The sequence below is a fragment of the Echeneis naucrates genome, chromosome 7 (assembly GCF_900963305.1).
Source record: "Echeneis naucrates chromosome 7, fEcheNa1.1, whole genome shotgun sequence".
Lineage (NCBI taxonomy): Eukaryota > Metazoa > Chordata > Actinopteri > Carangiformes > Echeneidae > Echeneis > Echeneis naucrates.
In genome coordinates this window covers 24957664-24983767 of record NC_042517.1, presented here as the reverse complement: position 1 = coordinate 24983767, position 26104 = coordinate 24957664, and the positions used below count along the sequence as shown (strand labels likewise).

Here is a 26104-nt window from a genome sequence, read left to right as displayed (position 1 = left end):
CTCAATCTGGAAAGGATGTTCTTTACTGTGGATTGACTTAAAAAAATACTGAAGGAAGGAGTGTAACAACGGATTAAATTTAGGGTTTGTTTTATTAATTAATAAGGGATAAATCAAAACGTGCTCATTATATACAGATGCAGATCAAAACATAACTAAATGAAACAGGGGAGCTCGGATATGTAAATGGAATGACATGATATGACTGATAATCAAGCAGCTGGTGACTATCATGAGAACGGAAAGTTGTTTGTCAAATACAAGGATTTTTCTGAGGAAGGAGACTTTTTAAAGCTAAAATTTGGGTCAGCATTGTCTAATAGCCATGCCTCGCACCACTCAGAACAGCCAGCTGGGAGAGCAGAAAAACTTTACTTTGGGTTGCAGCTGGCCACCAAAAGGGCAGAGTCGAGGTCCTTCGTCGGGGCCTCCCAAGCGCTGATCAAACGTCCTCTTTTCCCCGGACACCTCTTTACGTCCCGTCCGGGAGCTTTATTCATTGATAATGTCCGGTGTGCCTTCTGTGTATATGTGTGTATATGTGTGTGCCCCCCGGTTGTCATTGTTCAGGTTAGCGTGTGTGACGTAATCCCCGACAGGCTTCCTGTGGGCGGATCTCCTAAACTCACAACAGAAAGCAGCAGACACCGGCGGAGCAGCTGAAGATGCCGAAGAGCAAATGGATGATCACAGATGAACTGCAGAAAATCTCAGTTTACCGACCCGGGCGGGACATATGGGAGGCTCTACAGCAAGATATGGATGGGTAGACAAGGAGGATGAAGAAGATAACTTAAGATTTAGTTTTCTCTTTGTTGAAGTAATATTTTGTGAGGGTACTTTTTATAATTTTACATAACACTGAAAATTTTGTGAGAAATATTTTGTTAAAGTTGCATTTTCTAATACAGAAGATGTATTATTGAGAACATTATTTCACATGATTTATTTATTTGTCCACAAAGACTTGAAAAGAGAGCTATTATTGTACAAGTTGATTTTTCTAACACAGAAGAGACATTATTTCCATCATAATTTTATTCCAGAGATTTTACATTTATTTTGCACACACACACACGTTTTATTTCTACTATTGAGGCATAATGAAGAATGTTTAGTAACCTCTGAGAAGCCTATCTGAATTTCTGTCTTTGAGAGATGTTATTTTGTAATATAACAAAATATTCCTTCCATACATAAAAATATATTAAAATTATAAGGAATCTTTGAGTAAACTGTGAGTATCATTTTAGTAGGCTATCTCGTGGCCAGGCCGAGTGTCCTCTTTTTTTGGAAATCAAAAATGGTCACCCTACCCAAGCTAGACTGGTCGTCGGCTGAAGTGGCTGTCGGTCTGGCTCGTCCCTCTTCAGCAGCAGTGTTGTCTTTTGAGCGATTGTGTTGGTTATTTAGTTAATGTCCGAATTATTCTTCTCTTTTCTAATGAAAACAGACTGGAGCAGCACAAGCGGCCCTGGTTACCACGGCAACTCGAGATGCTGGAGGCTGAGTGCAGAGTAGCCAAACTTGTTCCGGTCTCCAGCAGCTGCAGCTTTAAGTTGGAACTTAGCCTCTGTAGTTTAGCTGCTAATTTCTGACTCCTGAGTTTATTTTATTTTGTTGTTGTTATTTTTTCGTCAGGTCTCCTGGGGAAGCTCTCCTCTTCAGAACTTCCTCAGAACTCCACCAATTCAAGACCCCATTAAATGTAATTTTTGACTACTTTTATTTGGGGGCCGACTCACTGGAGTGGTCTGGTTGTCAGCATGAATTTGGTCCAATCAAGTTTCTCCCTTTAACATCAGGGCATAGCAAGGGTGTTGTTTGGATTTATGGATTTCAATCACCCAAGTCTGATGTTATATATAAAACAAAGATAAATGTGTCCTTTTGATAAGTACAGTTTTCTCTGCTTGTTGTGGTTACTTTGGTGGACATGGTTTTATCTGATTCACTGTAAAACACAATTAAATGGTTAATAGTTAATCACAACATCACAGAACACACAACCAAATGAACCAAGAAAAGAACATGATGCTGGATGTGATCCAGAGGAGCAAATACGGTGGACTGGACTCTGTGAAGCTGATTTCAGAGCAGCTCAGTCATCTTCATAATCCTCTTCACTCTCGCCTTCACTGATATCATCATCACTTCCATCTGTGGAGAGAAGAAGAGTCAGAACTCACAAAGACTCACTTCCTCACGACTTCAGTCCTGGTCTGACCAGATGTGAAGCAGCAGTGTCTTCTGTGTAATGATTTGGAGGTTCTTTTACTAGTTTTTAGATATCTTAACGGTCTTGAGTCCTTTTTTGAGTCCATTAGTTTTTATCCCCAGTGTTTCCTCAGGGGGGCCTTCCACAGTAGGAGTTGCTTTTGGTCCACCGATGGGGGTGCTGTGGATGGCTCCGGTCTGTGTACTGTCTGCCTGGCTCGGGGTTTTCTTCTTTGTTGTTTTTAGCCTCTGTGAGGCACTTTGTGTTGCTTTTATGCATGATCAGCTCCATACAAATAAAATTTGATTTGATATGAACAGCTGGAAGCTCAGCCCTGAAATAATTTCAGCTAAACCTCTGGATGGATGTTAAAGAGGTGGACCAATTAAAAACTGTTTCCATCTGATGATGTAATGACTTTATTTGTGTCCATGTAAACACCGGCCAGTTAATAATGCAGCCTGCTCTTATTTTGGAAAGTCCAGACTGGGACAGGCACAAATACACACAGACACTGACCTCACTTTACAGTCTCGTCTCTGCATGAGGTTCTCCAGGTCTGGATCCCTCAGGTTGTTTTCCCTCAGGTCCAGTTCTCTGAGATGGGTGGGTTTGGACTTCAGGGCTGACACCAGAGAAGAACAGCTGATCTCTGACAACCTGCAGTCCTTCAACCTGAATGCAGAATAAAAGATGTTGCTACTTGGAACTGTTCAGAGCTGATGTTTGAGAAGAATAAAACATGTTGAGCCGTAACAGAGGAACAAAGGACTCCAAAACCACCCCAACTCAACCAACAGCATGGTTAAGCCCAAGTCAAACAGATATTGGACCCCCCATTGGTCAAATGGGGGGGCCCAATGGGGCATGGAACATAGCTCTTGGGACATGCAACATAACTTCTGGTGGGGACGAAGCCTGGGCTTGTGCGAGAGGTTGAGTGGTACCAGCTAGATGTAGTCAACACACAGCTGTGGATCAGGAACCAACCTTCTCAAGAGGGGCTGGTAAAGGGTTCTGCCCTTGTGCCTCAGGGTTGGCGAATGGGTGGTTGGCACTTGTTACCAAACACTAGTCCCTAGGACAGGTGCTGGAACGCACCCCCATCATGGTGTCCATTGTTCAACTGGGGGACTTGACAGTGTGATCTTGAGATGTGATCTGGACCCAAACAATTTTCTCTTGTTGCGCTTCTGCACTACTCATGGCTGTTCATCACTAGCACAATCTCTGAACAAAATGGTGCCCATTGGTTCACCTGGCACCAGGACATGCTTGGTCTTAGATCAATTATCAACTTCTAAGTCACTTTGGATGATTTGCAACTGTATGTTTTGGACACACTGGTGAAGAGAAGAGCTGAGCTGTCAACTTCACAACCACATGAGGTGGCAGAGGAGGAAGCCAGAAAGATGTGGCAGGCCCAAACAAATAATAAAGGTCTGCTAGGAATGTCTGATGTAGGACTCAGTCCTGACCTACTAATGAATTAATGGTTGATGCTTGAAGTGGTTTTCTAGGTTTGTGACATCAGTGTTGATGACCAGGGACGGGGGGGGGGGGCAGACGTCACCATGTAGACCCTCAGTGTGGATCAGTATAGTATCAGTCTCATTCCTGCCGATCATCACAATTTTAACATCACATTCAATTCAGCACAGAAATAGAAGTGTAAAGTCTGATCTCAGAGTCTCCAGTCCACAATCTGGACTCTCCAGGAAACCACACAGACTTTCCACACCTGAATCCTTCAGGTCCTGGTTGTCGCTCAGGTCCAGTTCTCTCAGATGGGAGGGGTTGGACTTCAGAGCTGAGACCAGAGAAGAACAGCTGATCTCTGTCAAGCTGCAGCCGTCCAATCTGAATGAAGAATTAAAGATGTAGATAAAGTTTGATTGATCAGATTTGTCCTCATCAATGATCTTTGTGTTAGTGTACATCATCATTCATACACCTGATCATGTGAACCCAGATTGATCATCTGCAATCTGTCAATAAACAATATTTGATCAGACATCCATTCATTCATCTGCAACCACATATCCGTTACCAGGTTGTGGGGTGCTGGAGCCAATCCCAGCTAATACTGTGAGGGAAGGCGGGGTCACCCTGGACAGGTCGCCAGTCCATTTCAGGGCCAACATAGAGAGACAGACAAAGACCAACAACCACTCACACTCAGACCTACAAGCAGTGACCTGACCTCAGAATCTCCAGTCTACAATCTGGACTCTCTAGAAAACTACACAGAATCTCCACTCCTGGATCCTGCAGCTGCTCGTTGTAGCTCAGGTCCAGGAGTCTCAGATGGGAGGGGTTGGACTTCAGAGCAGAGACCAGAGAAGAACAGTCGATGTCTGACAAATTGCAGAGACTCAACCTAAATAAAAAATAAAAGATGTAGATTAAGTGATTGATGATGAATAATCTAGGTGGTACTGTAGATAATTATCATGTCAACACAACATTCATACACCTGTTGATGTGAACTCATGTAACTGTGACCTCAGCCAAAAGTGAACCCTCAGCAGCTTCAGCATTAGATCTGCTCAGGTTCAGCTCCAGGGGCTGAGAGCAGGTCCCATCACTGACCACTAACCCTCTGATTCAACTCTGACCTTTGACCCCTGACCAGCTGAAGTGTTGTGATGTCAAATTCAGTTTAAATCACACAAATACACAAATGACTGAAAAACAGATACAAAACCAGCAGCAGTCAGTGAACTGACCTCAGAGACTCCAGGACACAGTTTGGACTCTCCAGTCCAGAACACAGCACCTTCAGTCCTGAATCATTCAGGGGCATCCTACTCAGGTCCAGTTCTCTGAGATGGGAGGGGTTGGACTTCAGAGCTGAGGCCACAACTTCATAGTGAGTCTCTGAGAGTCCACAGAAAATCAGTCTGTAAATATAGAAAATATAAAATGTGTTGGAATCAAATCAGATTTAAAGTTTTGTTGATACAACATGAATGAAGGTCTGTTGTTCAGATCGTGTGATCTGATGCTGGAGAGGAAACAATTCTCCTCATGTCTCTCAGACCTCCAAGTTTTAACGTCCATCTTTGTTTACAGATGAAGGAGGGAAATGACGTCACGTTGATGTAATCCTATGATTGGATCCAGAGTTAGAGTCAAGACATTTCACTGTCCAATGTTTCTAAACTGACTCCAGAAATTTTTGTTTTCGCCTGCTTGTTGCTTTGTTTTCTTCACAGAACATGACGCTGGCCTTTGACCTTTGGTGTGGAGAAGAAGACTGAAGCCTCCAATACATTCATTGATCTACAGTCTTCATGACATGTTCAATAATGAGTCATTCAGCCAGCTCCTCTGTTGTTCTGCTATGATATTAGTAGTTTCCCTTCATGTCTGTGACCTTTAATTAGATGATTGTTTTGGGATTCTACCTCCCTGTTTCTGTGAAGGAGTGTGAGTTTGTGGGTGTGTCTGTGTTTGTGTAGTTGAAGTCCTGGCTGCTGTTTCCTGATTGGGTCTTTGGGGCTTTAAGTGGCACGCCCAACCACCAAGATGACGTCTCCACTCTTATCACTGTAGCAGAGCAAGCTTCACATATGTCCTTTTTCTGTTTTGTGAATTTGTTGAGTACGTGTTTCTTATCTGTTGCAGCAGCACTAAGAGTAGTGATGGAGAAACCGAAGCTTGCTGAACCACTGAATAAATATGAAGCAACTGTGTTGCAATGGTTCAGTGTTTTGAAGTATTTGATTGTTAAATATGGTGACGCCTGCTGGTTAAAATTCAACGTAACATTTGCCTGGAACAAAAAGGGCAAGGTCTCAAACAGCCAGGCACTGTTGAGTATGTTTAACAATTAAGGTTTTATGTGCATCTTAAAATTTTTGACAGTGTTGTCTTTAAAATGTACAATATACTTGTCTTATAATGTGATTGTGCCACAGTAAAATACTGTACGTAATAAAGATGTGCTTTTGCAACGGAAATACTTGTATAACTATAGTAGTAAACGCTGGTGGTGCTGGATAGATTGTTTACGCGGTTCAAAGTTTTTTATTTAAAAACAAGATCATTTCATTTCAGTTTGGCTAAAGTCTGTTTCTCTTCTATGTCACTGCCTCTCCAGCTTTAGAGAAAACTCTTTCATATGGCAGTGAAATCAGTATGTCTCATGTTTGAATGTCTCTGTGCCAGTGTAAAAGTATTACTTTATGGCTGTTAATCTAATCATGTGCTAATCGTACCTAAAACTCACTATCCCTGGTTGAATATAGCAATAATGCAGACAAAACCCATGAAGCTTAGAAGGATTGTGCGCTTTTAGTACGTATTGTGGGAGTTTGAAAACGCCGTAGCCGCGACACATTTATGATACCCACATGATGTAGTGAAGCTTCATTTGGGGAGTCACTGAATTTTTTCACATGTTGAAGCGAGGCATTGAAGCGAGCCGTCTGCTTCGAGCATAAATCAAATCGAATCAAATCAAATTAGATTTATTTGTATAGCGCCAAATCATAACAAAGTTACATCAAGGCACTTTACATATAGAGCAGGTCTAGACCAAACTCTTTATAAATTTATTTAAAGAGAGCCAACAGATCCCCCGATGAGCAAGCACTTGGCAACAGTGGCAAGGAAAAACTTCCTTTAAGAGGCAGAAACCTCGAGCAGAACCAGGCTCAAGGGGGGCGGCCATCTGCCTCGACCGGTTGGGTTGAGAGAGAGAGAGAGAGAGAGAGAGAGAGAGAGAGAGAGACAGGCAGGCAGGCATTGGAGGGGGGGCGTGTAGGCAGGAACATGTTGTTGCATGAAGTTCACGGAGTTGAGCTGTAATACAGAATTAATGCTATATGGGACCAGCAGGTGTTGCAGGAACATACATGGTTCCTGCAGGTGCATAACAGCACTAGGTAGAGGTGAGAAAGCCTTTTTATTTTCCAATCTTGGGTTTGTCCTATTTTTCCAGTGCTAGGAGGCTAGGTAAGGTATCTGTACTTTTGTTTGTTTCCTCTTGGTTGAGGTAAGTCCAGGGCCCCTAGTCTCTTCCTGTTTGTTGTTTTGGGTCACGCTCACACCCGAGGATAATAAAAGCTGCTTTTGAGACTTGAGCTTTGTCGTGCTGGCTGTGTTGATTCAGATATTGAGAGCGGTGGGTAATGCCACCCTATCTTACCTCTGGACCCCACTACACCCTGGGATGTAACATCGATGCTGGTAAAAGACTCAACTGAGTCTCTTCAGTAAGTCCTGACTTTTTATCATCAACCTTGTCCCATCAGTGCCTTTTAACTCAGAGCTACTGTTCAGATAAACTGTCACTCAACACTGTTCAACGCTGATGACTATTGTCATGGAAACCTGAGTCTGAGGACTCCACAGTGACAGGACTCCAGCTTTTAATTCAACCAAAAAGGCTAAATAATGAAATTAAAGTAAAAATAAATAAATACATAAATACAAAACAAAAGAGAAAATAACAGTTTCCATTCATTTGACAGCAACAGTCACAACCCTGTGAAACTATTGATGTGTGTTTTTAAAGTCACACTAAGAATAAAGTAAAGAAATGTAATTCTGTTGATCTGGTCTGGACTCACCGAGCCTTCCTGCAGTTCCTGACAGCTGGGATCAGTCTCCGTCGGCCCTGATCTGATGTGTTGTACTTCATCAGGTCCAGCTCATCCAGAACGTTCTCTGACATCTGCAGCATGTAGGCCAGAGCTGAGCAATGGATGTCAGAGACACTCCTATTTGAAATGGTGTCTGACTTCAGGAACTCTTGGATCTCCTGGTGCACTGAACGATCGTTCATCTCCATCAGACAGTGGAAGATGTTGATGCTTCTGTCAGGAGAGGTGTCATCACTGTTCATCATTTTCAGGTTTTTGATGGTTGTTTGGACGGTCTCTGGTCTGGTCTCTGTCTGACCCAGCAGACTTCCTAAGAGTCTCTGGTTGGACTCCAGAGAGAGACCATGGAGGAATCGAACAAACAGGTCCAAGTGACCATTTTTACTTTTAAGCGATTTCCTCATGACTGCCAACAGGAAGACATCCAGGGTTGAATTGCCATGTTTGTTCCCCAGGAAGTCCTCCAGGACCTTCCTTTTCCTTTTGGCTTGACAGTAGAATATGTACACTGCAGCCAGAAACTCCTGAACGCTCAGATGAACAAAGCAGTAGACGGTTTTCTTGAAGATCACATTCTCTGTTTTGAAGAGCTCAGTCAAGAGTCCGGACTTCACCAAGGCTTCTGTGACATCAAGACCACACAGCTCCAGGTCTTCTTGGCAGAACATGATCTTTCCTTTCTCCAGATGTTCAAATGCCAGCCTTCCAAGCTTCAGAAGAATTTCCCTGTCAGCCTCTGTCAGCTCCTGTGGAGTCCTCTCATGCCCCTCATGGTACTTGATCCTCTTCCTGCTGCTCTGGACCAGCAGGAAGTGTGAGTACAGGTCAGTCATGGTCTGTGGCAGCTCTCTTTGCTGGTCTGTAGTCAACATGTGCTCCAGAACTGTAGCAATGATCCAACAGAAAACTGGGACTTGACACATGATGTGGAGGCTCCTGGACTTCTTGATGTGTGACATGATTCTGTTGAACTCTTCATCCCTTAACCTCTTCCTGAAGTACTCCTCCTGCTGGGCGTGAGTGAAGCCTCGGACTTCTGTTAGCCTGTCAACACATGAAGGAGGGATCTGACTGGCTGCTGCAGGTCTGGAAGTGATCCAGACCAGAGCCGAGGGAAGCAGATTCCCCTGGATGAGGTTTGTCAGCAGCAGGTGGACCGATGACTCCTGTGTGACGTCAGACACGACCTCTCTGTTGGTAAAGTCCAGTGAAAGTCTGCTTTCATCCAGGCCATCCAAAATGAACAGAACTTTACAGGCGGCCAGCTGTTCTGCAGCGATCTTCTGTAATGTTGGATGGAAAACATGGAGCAGCCTGAGAAGACTGTACTGCTGATCTCTGATCAGGTTCAGCTCCCTGAATGAAAGCAGAACCAGCAGACTGACATCCTGGTTCTCCGAGCCCTCTGCCCAGTCCAGACTGAACTTCTGCACCAAGAAGGTTTTTCCAACACCAGCGACACCAGTGGTCAGAACCAGTCTGATGGGACTCTGCTGGTCAGGTGAGACTTTAAAAATGTGATGACACTTGATTGTAGCATCATGGATGGTCTTCTTCTTGGAAGTTGTCTCCATCAGCCTCACCTCATGTTGGGTATGAACGTCTTCACTCTGTCCCTCTGTGATGTAGAGCTCAGTGTAGATCATGTTGAGGAGGGTTCCACTTCCTGTTCCTGTTCCTTCAGTCACATGTTGACATCTGGTCCTCAGACTGATCTTATGTTGATCTAAGACCTCCTGCAGACAACAATCATCTGCTGACAGAGAAGAGACAACGTCAGACTGAGTACAGAGAGTTGTTGATTCTTTTCATCAGCTGCAGGAAAACTGCAGACAATCAGAAAATCTTTTTAAGTTGTGTATTTATCTACATCTTTAATTATAGACCTGTGATGTAGAAAACAGCAGGTGTTTGTTTCAGACATGAGGACGTCATCACAATGATCTTCAGACTCACTTTGGGCAGGGTTAGTCTGCAGTCCTGGCCTTGTTCTGAGTCTTTGTCCACACTGGGGACAGGAGGAGTCTCCAGAAGAACCAGACTGGTCCCACTGTGAGGTGTAGCCCTGTCTGCAGCCCCAATGTCCACATCTGGTAGAGACCGGATCCTTCAGGGCGTTCAGACACAGAGCGTAGCAGGACAGCTGCTCCTCCACGGAGACACCAGTCCTCTTCCTGTCTCTGTGAAGATATTTCATCATCACAAACATGTCAGAGTCACACGTCCTCCAACACCTCTGTCCTCCTGCTCACTGAAAGCTGATTGTGGGTGTGTCAGAATCCAACTATGGAAGCTGTGGAAGTCATGATCAGACGGTTTTAAGAGTGACAGGCTGATCGACAGGAACACAAAGACACTTTGCTTTAGAAATCTGGTGGACAGAGTGTCTGTCTCTGACTTCTGGTTGTGAACTTTCGGAATTTGATCAATCTTTTCTTTTATTCCATCACATTTGTTTGATAACTGAATCCTCTTCAGCAAAGTTCACAGTAGGAACAGTCTCTTACTGTGTGTTCAAGGATCGAGGTCCAACACTGAAGTTCATAGGTTCATCTTTAGACAACTCACTCTTAATGGACAGACAGCTGCATCCTGGACACTCTGCTGTCAGTGTCCGATTCTGACCCCTGCAGACAGAAGCTTGGTTTTATTCACAGAACAAGAACATTGTATCTTAGTCCGTATCTTATAAATAATGATGATGTCTCCAGAAGAAGAGAACAGAAAGGGTTAGAAAGCAAAGTATTGGAACTTTTTGATTGTTTGACAGCAAACAAGGAACCTCAGTATCAACTAACTGGTCAGACAGAAGAACCTTCTTCTGTTACAGGGACTGTCTGAAGTTTCCAGGTGTTTAGCAGATCTCTTACTGTGTGTCTGAGGGTCCAGAACCTGGACTGAAGTTTGGAGGTTTGCCTTTAGACCTGTCACTCTTTATGGACACACAGATGGATCCTGGAGACTGTGCTCTGTCCTCCTCTTCCTCCATTCTCTCACTGATCTTAAACACACACAAAGAATCAGGACAAACAGGTCTTTTTAAGTGAAGCACTCGTGAATTCAACAAACAACAACTTCACTGTCCCTCACCAGCACATCCTTCAGTTCCCTCCTTCTGCTCCGTACAGTTAGAATGGAGTCTGGGCTCTGAACAGTTTCATTTTTACCTGTTTGTTTCCTCTGCTGTTTGAGCGTCTGAGAGAGACCAGAGGCTGCAGCAGCCAGCTGTGGAATCTGCCACTGATTGCTGGAAGTCTCCCTCACACACTGTTACCTCCCCAGTTTGTCCAGGGGTATAACAAAATATATATAGTAAAAAAAAACGGGATTGAAAAGAATACTTCCTGGTTGTCTCTCCTGTTGATTGCGTCCCCTGCCCTAATGTGGATCACCTGTGTCTTGTCTATTCACTGTGTATTTAAGTCCTGTTTTCTGTGTAGTCCGCTTCAGATCCTTGTCCCTTGTTCGCTTGGTGGTGTTTGTCTCGTTTGGCCTGCCTTCCCTCCTTCCTGACTCCTGCCTGTCTCTTTGCTTGTCTCTGCCTGTGTCTGCCTGTGTCTGCCCGTGTCTCCGCCTGTGTCTCTCTGTCCCTCTGCTGGTCTCTCAGTCTCTCTGCCCGTGTCCCTCGGCCTGTTGTCTTCCTGTACCTCTGCTTGTTCTCTTGAGTTATTTTGTAGTTTTGGTTTTGTGAATTAAAAGTATTTCATTTTTACCTCAACCTGGTTCCTGGCTCCTGCATGTGGGTCCTCATTCCACCACCATTCCCTCACACAACACCACCCCGTGACAGGTACGGTAGACAGTTGGCGTGTATAGTAAAATCATTAAAACTGGTTTTACAAGTTTATTACCCAGTTTCAAGCAGGGACTTTGTCTCTTAGAGTCACATCTTTTTTTGCTTTACTCAGGTTGAGTTGCTATAGCTTGTTTAATGTGATTTACAATAATAACAAAAGCATAAGAATGGGGCTAAAAAAATATTCAATTTAACAACTTGAAATCAAAAGGCACAAGACAATGCTTGGAAAAGACTGGACACAAATCACAAGGCTAAGCTGAATACAAATGATCCCCTTCACGGTGGGATGGACACCATCTCTCCTAATCAGACCAGGTCTCCCCCAGAAAGTCTTCCAGTTATCTATGTAGCCCACGTTGTTTTCTGGACACCACCTCAACAACCAGCGGTAGAATGAAGTCATAGGCTGTACATATCATCACTGGGTGCCAGGACCTGATAGTTTTGTGTCTGGTCTACTTCCTGTTTTATTTTGAAGTGATTTCCCTCCCAGTGTGATACACCTGTGTCTTGTTAGCCCCAGTGTCTCTAACTAGTGTTAATTGAGCAGTTTTCTTTCTTCAGAGTCTTGTTTTGTTAAGCTGTTTTTTTTAAACCTCTTCTGATTTTACTTGAGAACTCTTGTACTTGGTGTTCCTGTCTCTGCATTTTGAGTCCAACTAGTCTGTCCCTGATACTGGTCAGATTTGGCAGGCGGCCAAAGAAAAACTACAGCGTTTTTGCACACTGCATTACACTCCACATTACTCTTTGTGACCTCTAGCTGCCGTGGTTGGATGGTGTAACTGCTGACGTGAATAAAACAGCTGCTCTGTTGTGTTTTACATTTATATATGTCTGTCATAAACTTCAGCTCTTCATAATTTTAAATGCTGTTGCAGGATGACATGGTGTTGTTGCTGTTTTTTTTTTCTCTCCTTAAAAAAGGTTCATATTTCCTTTAAAGATAAGATCAAAACTGAAGCTCCTTATTGTAACGTGGAGGTTTGATGTGTTTGGATTGGATCACTCTTAGATGGGGATAAACAGCAAGATGGAGATGAATATCTTTCCCAAGCAGCACTTTACTTTTGTTCAAGAGAGGCTAAGTAACCTTACTTAGTAATGTCCGTTTGGTATGTTCAGTTTTGTGTCTTTGTGTGTGTATTTACCTTGTGTTGTTTAGCTTCTTTCTGACCTGTTAATTGCCTCCCTTCCTCTAATGTGATAAACATATGTCTTGTTAACACTCAGTGTATATGTGATGTGCTCCTTCCATCATCTCTTCAGGGTTCTGTCAGCGTTCCAGCGTTTCCCCGTGTATACTCTCAGTGCTATCAACTGCTTTTGTGTCTTGGATTTTGTGATTTTGTACCTCTGCCCAGTGTATTGGTTTTTCTGGTTTTTGGACTTTGGACTGATTAAATTTTTTGAGAACTCCCATTCACTCTGCCCTTGTCTCTGCATATTGAGTCCACCTGGTCTGTGCCTGATCATCAGGCTCTGCATTTTCAGCATATACTTTCACAAAGGAGTTGACTCTTTGACCAAGGGAGAGCTGCTCCTCAACAGTTTTTGTCTAAATGGCTTATTGAGACTTCACCATCCAGCCCTTCCTCCAGTCACTGTCTTTAGTGCTGCTCTGTGTCTCCTGACCAAATATGACATGATCTAACTTTACTTTTGTAAGTTCAGGTATTACGTTTTACCTCTCTAATCTCATAATGATGCTCTGAGAGCCTGCTGAGCAGTTAGACTGTTGGAGTCTCAAGCTGCTTTCTAGTCTGTTCACTGCAGAATATGAGGAGCTCAAAGACTTTTAGTTTAAGAATGTATGAAACTGAAACCAAACAGTAGACAAAATAAATAAGTATATTCACATCCATTTTGTGCCTGGACCTTTTGAAGTGAGCTAATCTTCTCTAGTGCTTCAGGTGGAGGTGCTTGGGTAGGGATGACACAGGAGATCTACAGTTCAGAACTTGACTGAGTACACATCTTACCAAAATATACACGTCTCCATATAAATGCAAAAAGAAAACACTTGTCATCAGTGATAGATGAACCAGCTGATACAACAATACTTGTAGTTTAATTACTGAACTGAGAATGTGAACAGATGTGCAGCTCCAACTTCACCTCTGTACAGCATCACCATTCTGTTGCCATGACTTTTATGGACACATGCATGTATGTGCACAAGCATGAGGTAATGTATTGTGACTGGACTGTAAGTGTGTTTTTTATGTGAAAAACTGCAGCTGATGGCGGTCAGATTAGGTCCAACCCCTGAAACGGCTCCCTGAACTTGGGAATGGGAAAAAGATGAAATTCTGCAAAAAAAGAAAAAGAAAAATGAAGAGGAAATTCGTCACCTTTTACTAAGGTATCGGATTGTAGAAATATAGAGTACACAGAATCTTGAGATATCAACCTGTGGGAAGTGTTTTTGTTAAATGAATTTTTCTGCCAGCATGGCTCAAACTATAACAAAACATCTTTTCATTTTGCAGATACTGGCAAAAAAGCAAAACAAAACAACTAGGTTTTGAAATGTTTTGGGTTAATTGCTACTTTTTGAAAATGTGTTCAGTTGTGCAAAATCAGAGCTGAGAGTTGAGGGAACATAGAATCATTTGAAAATAGACCAAAAAAAAAAAAAAAACAACTAAATGTATTATAATGAGAACATCAAATACAATAATTAGTAATTAGTGATCCCTTTTTCTTTCAGCACAACCTGTCTGTCCTGTTGTGCCTTTAAAAGGAATTTTAGCCTCTCCACTGATAAATGGATAGATAGAAAGGTTCAGACTTTTTCGGGAGATTTTTTGACAGTTAAAAAAATATATATGATGAGTCTGGAACAGCAACACGTTAAGCTTGTGTTGCTATTTCTTCCCACTAGGGGGCAGAGAAACTCTAAAAGCAAACCGAGAAAAACACAAAGCAGTAAATCAAATGCCTGTGTGACCTTTGTGTCCTCTGTGATGCTGTGGGCCCCATGCTGGATGAGACATGAGCTTGACTGGAGCACACACCCTTGGCATGGATGTCCACAGTTAGTCTGCGGTCTGGCAAACAAGTTATTGCTGTACATTTTCAACACACACTCATAATTGAAGTTGTGGTAAGGTTGGAGTTTGACCCAAAAGAAAAAAGCTCTTGACACAGCAAAGGCAGCAAAGATAGGGAACACAAAGAGATGTTAATGTGTGCTTAGATGTCTGACACAACTTTGGGAAAATATTACAAATACGTTTGTGACCATTAAAGTTTGTCATTAACTTCAGATTGTAAAATGAATCTTCAATTAGAGGATGCGTTGATGTGAGGAGGGGGATTAAGGATCCGCCATCCCCGACATAATCAACAATTGTCTATTTTTTTTTTTTTTTTTACTTTTATTTATTTTTAACTTTTCTGGTTTGTTTCTTCCAACCACAAGCCTCGTCCTCTCATTTTCTCCATATTTGGACTTGATTGTGTCTTTCTCAATTCTTTTCCTCTCTTTCCCTCCTTCCCTCCTCATCAAAAACCCCCATCTTCCAGATATCTGTCATTAATCTTCACTGATCCAGACTAAAACTGATTTCTGCCAAGTCTCCTCACAAGTGCCAAGTGTTCTGTAACACTGCAGATCCACATGCAAGAGGGGCTCAGGATTAAAGATCATAATTAAATAGTATGTGAAGTTTCTTTTAGTACTATTTTTCATCAGGTGAAATGTGGATCTTTAGTTTGAAATGCGCTGTAAATAATGGCTCTGTGTGAAAACTGCCAGCTGTTTATATTTTCTTAGATGCAGAACTAGGACTTTGGCAGGACTTGATTTCATATGGAGTTATTTTGATGGGACGTAAAACCGGGGGGGGGGGGTTGTTGTAAATGCTCTGTACCCTGAGCTCATGTCGGAGACCTTGCATGAGAGACATAACATGAAGGGAGGGAGAGCAAAAGGAGTTTCAGGGGTCTACAGGAAGAGGGGCATAAACACACAGAACCTGGGGGAGAGCATGGCTGGTGGAATATAGAAGGGATGAAAGGGACTGGCACCTGGGCCAAAAATGTCTGCAACAGCAAGACTCACCTCGTCTGTGGTTTCAGTCAGAGGACAGAAAAAGGAAGCAGAGGGAGACACAGGGAGGAAGAAGAAAACAAACGAGCAGAAAGTGGGAACACAGAGTAAATACAAAGTTGGGAGGGTGAGGGTGGGATGATGTGGGGGGGGGCTTTTGGAGGCGCATCAAGAATTTGCCTTTTAAGGGGTACAGTCTCACTCTTCCAAGTCTTGAGAGCTCCTGCATAGCAGCCAAAACACTCAAGGGAGAAGAAATAAACAACAGCAAAAAGACTGGAGAGGTGAAACATGAGCAAAGCAAAAGTCCAACACTCTCTTTGGTATGGGTCCCTTATTTTACACTTCTCAAATGTTGAGGGCCATAAGAAGGTAGATTTGGCATCTTGAGAACCAGAAATCTGTATATATAAATATATATACAGTACAGGCCAAAAGTTTGGACACACCTTCTCATTCAAATGAATAGGAAAGTGTGTCCAAACTTTTGGCCTGTATTGTATACACATATATACATATATATATATATAAACATATCTCAGGGTTTAAATGTAATTTCTTTGTGTGTGCATGGACCTCAGTGTGCGTACAATGACAATAAAGATTTTTAATCCCAATCATCTCAATGTAGTTTTGCTTCTCCCCTCTCAGGCTTCTCTCTGGAGCCCTCATTAAAACAGGTCAGTCAATGAGGAGCTGAGCCTCTTTTCTGATTGGTTTCTTTTTTGTGACGTCACAAAGTTGCAGAAAACCTGAGTTCTGTTTTTAAGGCTAATTTCTGAATATAGGCTGTGAGAATGTCTCTATGAACTGACACTTTGATACTTCCACTGTATTGATATGGAACCTAAACCTGATTTAGAACCAAAGAAGACCTTTAAAAATTTGGATAAATTCGTGCCTTATTTTCATACTTTAACTGGACAGAAAATATTTGAAACAATGACAAAGATGCACCTGACATTTTTTCAGAAAACGTCCCACGTCCCATAGCTGTTAAATGTTAGGTATTCCAAGGTCAAAGAGACCTTGTTCTACGACTGCAACAAACAGGCTATTGCATCGTAAACAAGGGAGGCCTCAGTGTGACGAAGTCTCAGTCCACTCTGAATCACTGGCTTGCACAGCATCCTAAGAGCTGCAGTCACTGTTGTGGTTTTTCTTGGTTGTTTTGTTGACAATACCAACAATGTGTTGCCTGAGTTAAGGAGAGAGTGCCTGTATCTGGAAGCAGGAAACAGAGGAGAGCTGAGGAGGAGAGATGGGTGGGGGTGAGAACAGAGAGGTAATTGTATATGTAAGAGTGAGGCAACTCTAGCAGAGGGATAGAGGCAGGAGGAAAGAAGGAAGGGAGAGACGTGTTCTTGGGGATTGAAAGACTGGTAAAAAAAAAAAAGAAGAAAAAGCACCGATGGGTGAAGTAGAAAGCTTCAGATGATGGAAAGATGAGTCTGACATAAGGGTCATGTGTGCGAGTCCAAAGACGGAGGATGTGAATACCTGGCACAAAGAAAACCAGAAAGAACCTGAGCCGCTGGAAATGGAAACAGATTAAAAAATGCAGGACTGAGTTGGGGAGAGAGATGTTTTTAAAGTGCGTATATAAGGGAGAGGGTGGCAGTGCGAGCATGCAGAGTGTATCCTCCCCCCTGTCCCTGTAGCAGCACTGATCCAGAGCCAGGAAGAGGGGAAGGGCCCCCCCCTTCCAGCTGACAAAAGCAGCTACCCAGGAGCCTGGACTGGAGCCTGCTTAGAGGACGAGGGGAAGAGGACAGAGAGGGAGGACGGAAAGAGAGACAGGAGAGAGGAGGAGGAGTGGGTAAAAAAGTCCACAAGTCCAGGACCCTGTCCACCTATATGGGTTGCGTCCTGAGTTCGGACTGGTGTGGGGAGGAAGAGGTGCAACCGGTGCTGGTGGTCAGGAACTCGTCTCTGAACAGGAGCCTGGAGAGGAGCGAGAGAGGCAGGATGAGGCTGACAAAGGTCAGTGTGCATGAGCTGTTCACATGAACGTATGATGAAATTATTCATGAACATTTTTATGATCATTGAGCATGTCCCAGTGTCTTTAGTAAAACACATGACATCTGATGATGGATGGAGTCACAGAGAAATTTCAAAATTCGTTGACTGGGTGATGTTTTTATTGATCAGTCGTAACTTATATCTGATCATGTGTCTCATAGTAACACACAATAATTTTAATGGTGGACTGAAAGCATCGTTGCTTGTATTTGAGCCCAATGATGTCTTCCAAGTTAATACTCTGAGGAGAGCACTTGCTTGGTTTGTACAAAACCTTATTGTGGCTCCAGCGGTAAAAAGTCAGAAGTCAAAAGAAAAAAGGCAGAAAGACACAAGCTTGGCCCCCTGCAGCCTAGCTGTATGAGGCAACATCAGCCATCACAACAATAACACTGCCATTACTGCAATAACCCTGGTTGTGGTTAAGTTGAATTGTGGGTGATGTAGGAGGCAGAAAAAAAGAAAATGGGTTGGACTGCGGAGTCCTACAGTGTTATAGGTGTTTAAAGTAGAGTAATTTTAGTGGAAAATTTCAGCTGCATATATATACATTTATGTATATATTCAAGTAACTGTCCTCCCTCCTTCCATTTTCAAAAACAATGGCAAATGTCAGTGTCTGTGTGTGTGTGTGTGTGTGTGTGTACGCGTGTGTATGTGCATCTCGTTTGGCCTTGATTTTAAAGATGATGTGGATGACGATGTCTTCTCCCAGGCGAGGCCACATCTGTGCAGAGACAATGAGTCTGTTGTGATGGCCTCAGCACGGCTGCAGGATGACCATAATGTATACAGAGACAAGCTGGAGTCATCTCAGACTTTTATTAGTTATGAGCAGAACACAGAGGACCTGTAACTTTGTCCATCATTTACAACATATCGGCTCTCACGTAAGCCCAAGAGTCTCGCTTTTTTCTTCAACAGATGTGGAAACTGCCAGGCTGTGTGCGTTTTCCACATGCGTGTATGCGTGTGTGCGTGCGTGTGTGTGCTTGGTTGCACTACAGTCCCAGCAGCAGCGTGGGAATGTTGAGCCCTTCGGACGACATCATCTCGGAGTGACTGACCCCACTGCATGGGTGTGGGAACCAGTTGGAGAACAGTGATTATCCAAGAGGAGGAGATGTTGCCTCATCTATTTATGGTATTTTTTATGGACTTGTTTTTCACTCACTTTGATTTTGCGGGTCATCTCCAGGCAGAGGTGTGACAGCTCAGATGCTACTCTCAGTGATAACCTGATACCAATATGAACCCATTTTTAATGTCTTTATATACTGGAAGGACTGCGCAAATGCATTCCTAATGAAACCATTGCCAGTAATTTACTGAAAATACTTGGCACCAGAAAAAGATTCTACACATGTTGCTGTCAGTGTGATGACAACCAAAAATTATTGTTTCTTCACTTCTTTTAGCATTTGAATTGGAGCATTCTTCACACTTCCCATGTGATTAATGATTTTGTGAGAATTGGACTCAGAACTAAGTGTACTGTGCCAAATCTGCCCCCGTCCAGTGCTTCTTCGAGTTGTTGATGTGCAGAAGCTGAGCATCAATAAACAACCATCTAAAAATGGATTCCTGAAATAAACAGGTCCTGGCAGAGAGAGTCAATAGTTCATATGTTTCTCTTTAAAAACCAAAGCTCTGAAATGAACTTCAGAATTCACATGGGACCAATCAAAGTAGGCGCTCCTCAGATAGAAATAATGAAATGGCCTCATCAAGGTTGTACCCTTTCAAAGAAAATCCTTTTCCTGATCGGTCATATTATGTGCTATGATCACAAATAGGCTGCATTGGCACTGAAAGATGAGTGTCTATATGCTGGCAGGCTCCGCAGTAAGAATGCGTTTAATTCACCAACATGCACAACCAAACGTTTGAATATGAGATCTTAAAGTAATCACTGAGCTGATGGATTTCATATTCTCTCTCACAGCCAATCACTCGGTCCACCATTGTAGTCCAGACTAAAATGTCTCAGCATCTAGTGGGTGGATTGTCTTTGAGTTCAGCGCAGATATCCATGTTGTTTCCAGGATGAATCCTTATGACTCCGGTTATCTGATGTTTCATCTAATGGACAGGTTGGCACAAAGCTTTTTACAGAATGTTTTGTTCCCAGATGTTGTGCCTCAATCAGTGACGTCTCCTGATTTTTATCGGACATTTTTGGTTGCGAGATATGTCTTTTGTGGACCACTGAATGGAGTTCCAGTGTGTTAAAGAGCACCTCAATATTTGCCTAAATAAGACGAAAGGTAATAAGTTACTAACAGGAGTCGGTCCACTTCAGGGGATCCACACAGCAGAAGAACCAGAAACATGTTTAGTTACTATCTTTGGGTAAATATTCATTTGCCAGGTTGTAGTTGTTTAATGTTGCATATGAATGTCCTCTATGCTGCTCCACGGAAATAATTCAACCCTTAAAATAAATGAAGTAAAGAAAACTTTCTCAGTGTCAGTTTCAACTTCATCTTTTTTATTAATGAGGTGTAATGAAGTTTTTAACCTCATTAACTTAATCTGTCTCAAACTGCGACAGTGACACGTTGTTTTTCCGTTTGAAGAAAGAGCTGATGACCAAAATGTCGATTTATTTCTGGGTCATTACTGAGGTGAAAAAATCTTTCTTTTGTAGTATAGTTTCCATCTGTAAGTTCAAGCACTGCTGCCACATTAGCAATAATGGCTGTTTACGTACCCAGATCTGTCTGTATTGGTGGAAAACAGCAGTAATGTTAACTATCACTACTATCACCCTAACCATCTAGTTCTATTCCATCTTTCCACGTTCTGATCGTGACTCATTGTCTCCTGCAACCCGCCCTGAAGTCATAGAGCTGCTGAAAGGGAGTAAATGTACGCACCGTTTTATACCATCTCATATTATAGACAACAATGGTCGAAGTTAACACACCACCTGCTCCTGGAAGTAAACATCATGTTTCCAGAAAAGAAAACTTACCAAATAGCCTTCTTTGACTTATCTGAGGCATTTTTTCTGTAATTGAACTCTTGTTCTTCTAACTCTGCAGTTAGTGTAGTGAATACTGTTATTTAAATTCTTCTTCCTTGTAATGACGGTGATCTTCAAATTTAAGCTCATACTTATTGTTTCTCACCACTCAAGATAAAAAGTCAAATTCACCATCATGCTAATTCTGCTGCGTGTTTGACTCTAGAAATATATAGAGACCTGGCACTGTGACAGTGGTTTTATATTTATTTTTCTAGCTTCTCTGTAATTTCTGATGAACAACAAAGTTTAGATTGGCCATGACCAATCCTGGGGCCTGGAACCACAGGCATTCACTACAAACACACACCCAACACAGGAAGCAGGACTGACCAGTTAGGGTTAAATATAGACCCCCAACATCCAGAATAAAATAGAATGGAGTAGAAGTGGAAGAGAAAACTTCACACACGCCTGCCTGGTAGAAAAAAGGTTAATTCCTATGTAAAGGCCAGGCTCAGGGGGTGGCTGTCGTAGACTGGATTCCTGTGGCCCAAAAACAATGATCTGTCCCAAACTCTGAGCAGGATTTGAGGAATGCTTGTTGTTTAGTGGGAACACAGATGAAAGCTGATTGAGGGAAAAGGGAAAGACATAAACCATTTCCTCCCTCAGTAAGCCAACGACAAATCCCTCCACTGCCATCAGAAGAAGCACCTCACAGCAAACTATTCACTAAATATGTGCTCTACTCACACACAAAAAACGTAGAGCTTGACATTTGACCAAGTTTTGAAAAAATGTCTTTGGGACTAAGCAGGGTTGGACAACAGGGAAGATTTTATTGAAATCTTTGGCACAGTAAATGTGAACACGTGCTTATTTGTGTCTCTCTTCGACTCACCCGCTGCTCCCACTGCACTCTCGGTCTTTCCCTCCTTCAACAGCTGCACTTTATCAGCCTTTGGCTTAGTGCTGTCTTACATAATCCTTCATCAGGCTACACAGCCCCCTTTTCCAGCCTCCTCCTCCCCTCATTTCCTCTTAGCCCAGGCTCCCACTCCATCCACCTCTCTCTCCTGTTACCACCCAGGGGCAATCCAAGTCCTTCCACTTCCTGGAGGCTCTAAATTCAGTGTTCCAGACACAAACACACCTGGTAATATTTCATGCAACATGAAGCACCTTGCGTTATGGCATCTATAAAACTTTGCAGGTTTCATTCCGCAGGTTTAAGTGTCGCAGTCCTGAAACAAACCCGTGAAATGATTCTTTCATTTACCATCTCTTCTTTTTCATCCACTTTGCTCCCCCCTCCTTCTTCTACATGATCCTCCCCCATTTTTCTCACCGACTCAACCCCTCATTCCAATTGCAAGCAAGAACTTCCTGCCTCTCATTGTCGCTCAATATTTTAATAATCACACATGACCTTTTTCAACACTTTACTCCCCACATCTGCTTCATCTCATCTCCCCTGCTCTTTGGCTCCCTCCTTCTTTTCTGTCACTCTGCCACCGTCCAAAAGAAAACGATTTTAAATTCCACAAAACAATTGAAGTCTCCCCACCCCCACCTAGAAAAATCTCTCAGTCCTATTTTTTTCTGTACCGTGATCCGGAAATTCCTAGGTTATGAGCAAAAGGAGCAGATTGCATTACTGCGTGTGTTGTTGGTGGGCAATTACTTCGGTCCTCATGATTCACGGTCACATTCTGCACTGATTGGCAGGGATAGACTGCTCAGCCTTCATACCTGCATGTCAGTCTGGCCCATATGGAACTGGCTATGAGACCAGGACAGAAATAAAGCTCTGGCGCATTAGTGGTCTGAAGCAAGGGGCATATCACAAGCTAACTGAACCGGGAGGCAGCTCAAAATGAATTCACCTTTATGGAAACACAGAGAGAATAATCACAACCATGAGCATGTGCAGACGAGGTTGGCAAGATTTACATATTCATACACCAACCTGGACGACAATCTTTGCTTTGGAAAATTTGAAAAATGTCTCATCTGGAGGATTCCGTTTTCCGTTTGATTTCCTTCTCAGCTGTATCTGTCCACATTAATAGATGTTTGTAGGTGAAATAGGCCTGCAGGAGAGACAGAGGGACGTGAAGTGACGAAACATGATAAACAAGGGCTTCCACATTTCTCTTATGTCACCACTAGATGCTGCTACTAACACACTGTCACTCTCTACTGTAGCGTCAACACAGATGTGTGCTTGTGCGTGTGTGCATGTGTGTTTGTTTGTTATGTAGGGACTCTTCAGTTGGTATGCATGCAGCTACTTTGTTATAGTTTACAGGGTGGAAAAAAAACACACCGTCATTGGAATTAGTAAGTCAATACTCATTATTGCTGTTAAAAACATCTGTTCGTGCCAACTAATATCTGTCTGGATGTGAAAAGAAGAAAACTATTTTTGAAGATGTCTAACTTCATTTAAAAACAAACAACCCAGTTTAAGTAGATGACTTCAGATAAACATGGAGATTATGAGAGGAAGGTTTGAGTTGGTTTACTACTTGGTGACATGCACATGCGGTCTATTGTTATAAGAGGAGAAGAGGGGCCCCTAATTAAATCACCTCAGTGTGTGTGCGTTTGGCAAACCTTTCATTCACTTATTGTAAACTGTGGACATGGCTGTATTTGGAAGAGACACTGGCTGTGTATTATAGATAATCATATTAAACAGTTCGGATTATCGACGCGTTTTGGAGAAATAATACTGTAATTCGTCCAGCCAATCAGAATCTAGTATCCTCAAGCTCCCCGGCAGAAACAGGCCAATCAAGTGGCGAAGGTTGCCGTAATAGTACTCTACATGCACTCTGAGCTGCCGTGGCTCCGCCCGCAGTCCCGCTCCGGAGGGCGGACCGGGTAAAGAAAACAACTTATCTCACGCTCCAGAGTCGTGTTCGTGATGTTACCGATGGCGGCCGTGGGGATGAGGGGCAGTTCCTGAACGGGGACATGTTCAGCGCGAAGATGAGCAAGGTGAGTGTGTGAGGCTGCTGGGCACAGTCCTGGGGGCTGGACTGGGCCTTCCTTGGACTCAGTGCATGGACTTTAATACTTGGATGTCTGTGTGATGTTTTTTATTATTGTTGCGCACTTTGCGAGTTTGTCTTGGGTTTAAAATGGAGCCAAAGCTGGCCTGTGTGAACTGCGAACTGTCCACTGTCCACAGACAGGGTCTGTGATCTGAGCGTTGAGATTTAATTAGATCTGATTTTCTTCCCAGAAACCTCATTCACATACTCTGTTCTTTGAGCTCGGTCCAAGAAGCTGCTGGATGCGTCGTTCTTCATTAAACTGACATGAAGTGCTGTAATAGTCATTTGATGGACCCCCCCCCCCCTCACGGTCACTCATTTATTATTAATGTCAGGACAGGAGGGAGTGTGTGTGCGGGGGATCAGGTGCCAGGTGTTTTTGTTGAGATAAACCTACCTATCAGTTGTGAAGCCAAACTCATTTGGGGGTCAGTTGAGTCGGAGTCAGACTCTGTGGAGCCGAACTGGGTATAAAGTCAAAGCGTTTCCTCTGTGCTTCTCTGGCAGCTTTCCTTGTTTGTCCCAGCTGTGAGTAGGTCTGACTGTGTTGTCAGGCTGAGGTTGTGTTTCTGTGTGTCAGACAGACTTGTGGCTCTCAGCCTGTCTCTCTGACATGTCCACGTGGATGAAGGGACATCACATTCAGCTTCACCTCTCGAGGGCTGAACTCCACCACATCAACATCCAAATCACCTCTCCTCATGTCATGCTCGACAACCACTTCTCAGACCTTGTTTCCTTTATGTCTCCGTCACAGAAGCCCATCTGGTCAGGTCTTCACCCTCAGTGGCTGCCCAATCAAGTTCAAGTCATTAGTGCTGTGTGTTCTGATGCTGCACCACAATCAGACATATGTCCTACCTCAGCCACTGTGACTGTTCTGGTGAGGGGCTCCCTGAATCCTGTCAAAGCAGAGATGTTTTTCTGTCAAGAATCTCCTGAAAACTCATCTTTGCCTCTTATCAAAAGAGATGGAGAATTTGGTTGGGCTTTCTGATCTGATCGTGCTGGAGGTCTTATCTCATCTTCTGCATGCATTTAATTGATGCAGAACTTAACAGGCTCTCTATCATGATCCCTCCTTGTCAGAGCTCCCTCTGCGATGTGAGGAAAACAGCTACGGATTAACAACAAGATAAGATTGCGCAACCTCTTCCATCTTTTCCTTTCCTGATAGCAGCGTGGTCATTAGCTACTTCCCTCTTATGGGAACCATCAGAATGCAATATAAATATGCAGGTTATCCCCTCTCCCACGCAGAAAAACAAAACAAAAAAACAAACAAACAGTGCTGCCTTTGAGAAAGGCACTTAGGCCAGTTGCTGCAGTGGCCAGTGACCAGCAGTCAGCAATCCTATAGGTGTGCCCAGTGTACAGCTGGTACTCTATATTTGTCATTTTTGGGTGTAACTGTGAAGTTTTACGCTGAAGAAATGTCAAAGCGTTTCATTGTTTGTTTCGGAAACCCCCTGTCTACTGCCAAGGGAAGAAGCTGAAACAGAAGCTGGTTCACGTGGATGGCAATGATTCCCCCCTAGTTTTGGAGTTTTGCATACTCCAGTCAGATTAGAGCTGGCTCCAGTCATCACATACTGGATGATGTCATTGTCTTTACTGTGGCCAGGTCTCGGTATCAGTAGCTGGGTCACATTTTAAGGATAAACACATGAAAATCCAATTTGCCCAGTAAATATTAGCAACTGCAGCAGGGGGTGTTGGTGATGCTGCTGGAGCAACAAGACCATGTTGTATTTGTGTTTGCGCGTGTGTGTGTGCACGCACGTGTGTAGACTGTGTCTGTTTGCTGCAGGAGTCCACAGGAACGGGAAGTATAACATGGCGACTCGCTGACCTCACCTCAGGAACAGGCAGTCTCTGTTCCCTGCATTGCCTGTCCCACCCTTTGGACACACACATGCACTTACACACAAATGAACTGACACATTTGTTAGCGCACACGCTCTCGATGCCAGCAAATGATGCAGGAACCCAGATATGAACCAGTGGGAGACACTCTCAATGCAGGGTGGGATTTAAATACACAAGGAGTCACAAACATGCCACTGAAAGACTCTGTTGTCGTACATTTCTGGATAAAAACAACATTAACAGTGATTAGAGAATTTACATTTCTCATGCACATTAAACCTCCCCATCACAAAAAGGAGAGTCGAGGCAATTCCATTGACGTTAAAGGTCAGGTCTGTAAATTCCCTTTTTAAGGATGTGAAAATGCCCCTTTCTTTGCCAAAGACTAAGTAGGTTACTGTCAATAGGAAAACCTGCTCTGCATGCACACCATTTACACACCAGATGAGATGGCCAGATGACCTCAGAAACATTTCACCTCTGATCAT

The 26104-nt window shown here is 43.3% G+C and overlaps 2 protein-coding genes across 3 annotated transcripts in view; one reads left to right on the top strand and one right to left on the bottom strand.

The window, feature by feature from the left end:
- Nucleotides 1-974: 974 nt before the first annotated feature.
- On the bottom strand, nt 975-11574 carry LOC115046093 (protein NLRC3-like). 2 transcript variants are annotated; one of them, XM_029506222.1, is made up of 10 exons: nt 11544-11574; nt 10701-10826; nt 10338-10457; nt 9787-10010; nt 7798-9583; nt 4948-5121; nt 4422-4598; nt 3902-4078; nt 2738-2893; nt 975-2160 (listed from the first exon to the last, which is right to left on the bottom strand). In XM_029506222.1, exons 1-10 carry the CDS (start codon nt 11567-11569, stop codon nt 2151-2153), a joined length of 2976 nt encoding a protein of 991 aa, XP_029362082.1. In that variant the 5' UTR covers nt 11570-11574; the 3' UTR covers nt 975-2150. The 2 variants fall into 2 exon arrangements, with proteins under 2 accessions (XP_029362082.1, XP_029362083.1); XM_029506223.1 differs by lacking the exon at nt 975-2160 and having other exon boundaries at nt 2780-2893; nt 3960-4078.
- A 5442-nt stretch (nt 11575-17016) lies between these two features.
- The window catches only part of tns2a (tensin 2a), a 54708-nt gene continuing 45620 nt past the window's right edge, over nt 17017-26104 (top strand). The window contains exon 1 of the mRNA XM_029506023.1: nt 17017-17669. Within this exon, the coding sequence (XP_029361883.1) occupies nt 17544-17669 (126 nt within the window). The 5' untranslated portion in view covers nt 17017-17543. The remainder of the gene's footprint in view (nt 17670-26104) is intronic.

Excerpts from the sequence above, each read along its gene's own strand:
- LOC115046093 (XM_029506222.1), bottom strand. The coding sequence starts at position 11,569 with ATGCAGGAGCCAGGAACCAGGTTGAG. Across the intron at positions 10,011-10,337 it reads CCTCGATCCTTGAACACACA|AGACAGGAAGAGGACTGGTG; the intron begins GTAAGAGACTGT and ends ATATCTTCACAG. Across the intron at positions 9,584-9,786 it reads GCAGACTAACCCTGCCCAAA|ATGATTGTTGTCTGCAGGAG; the intron begins GTGAGTCTGAAG and ends CTCTGTCAGCAG.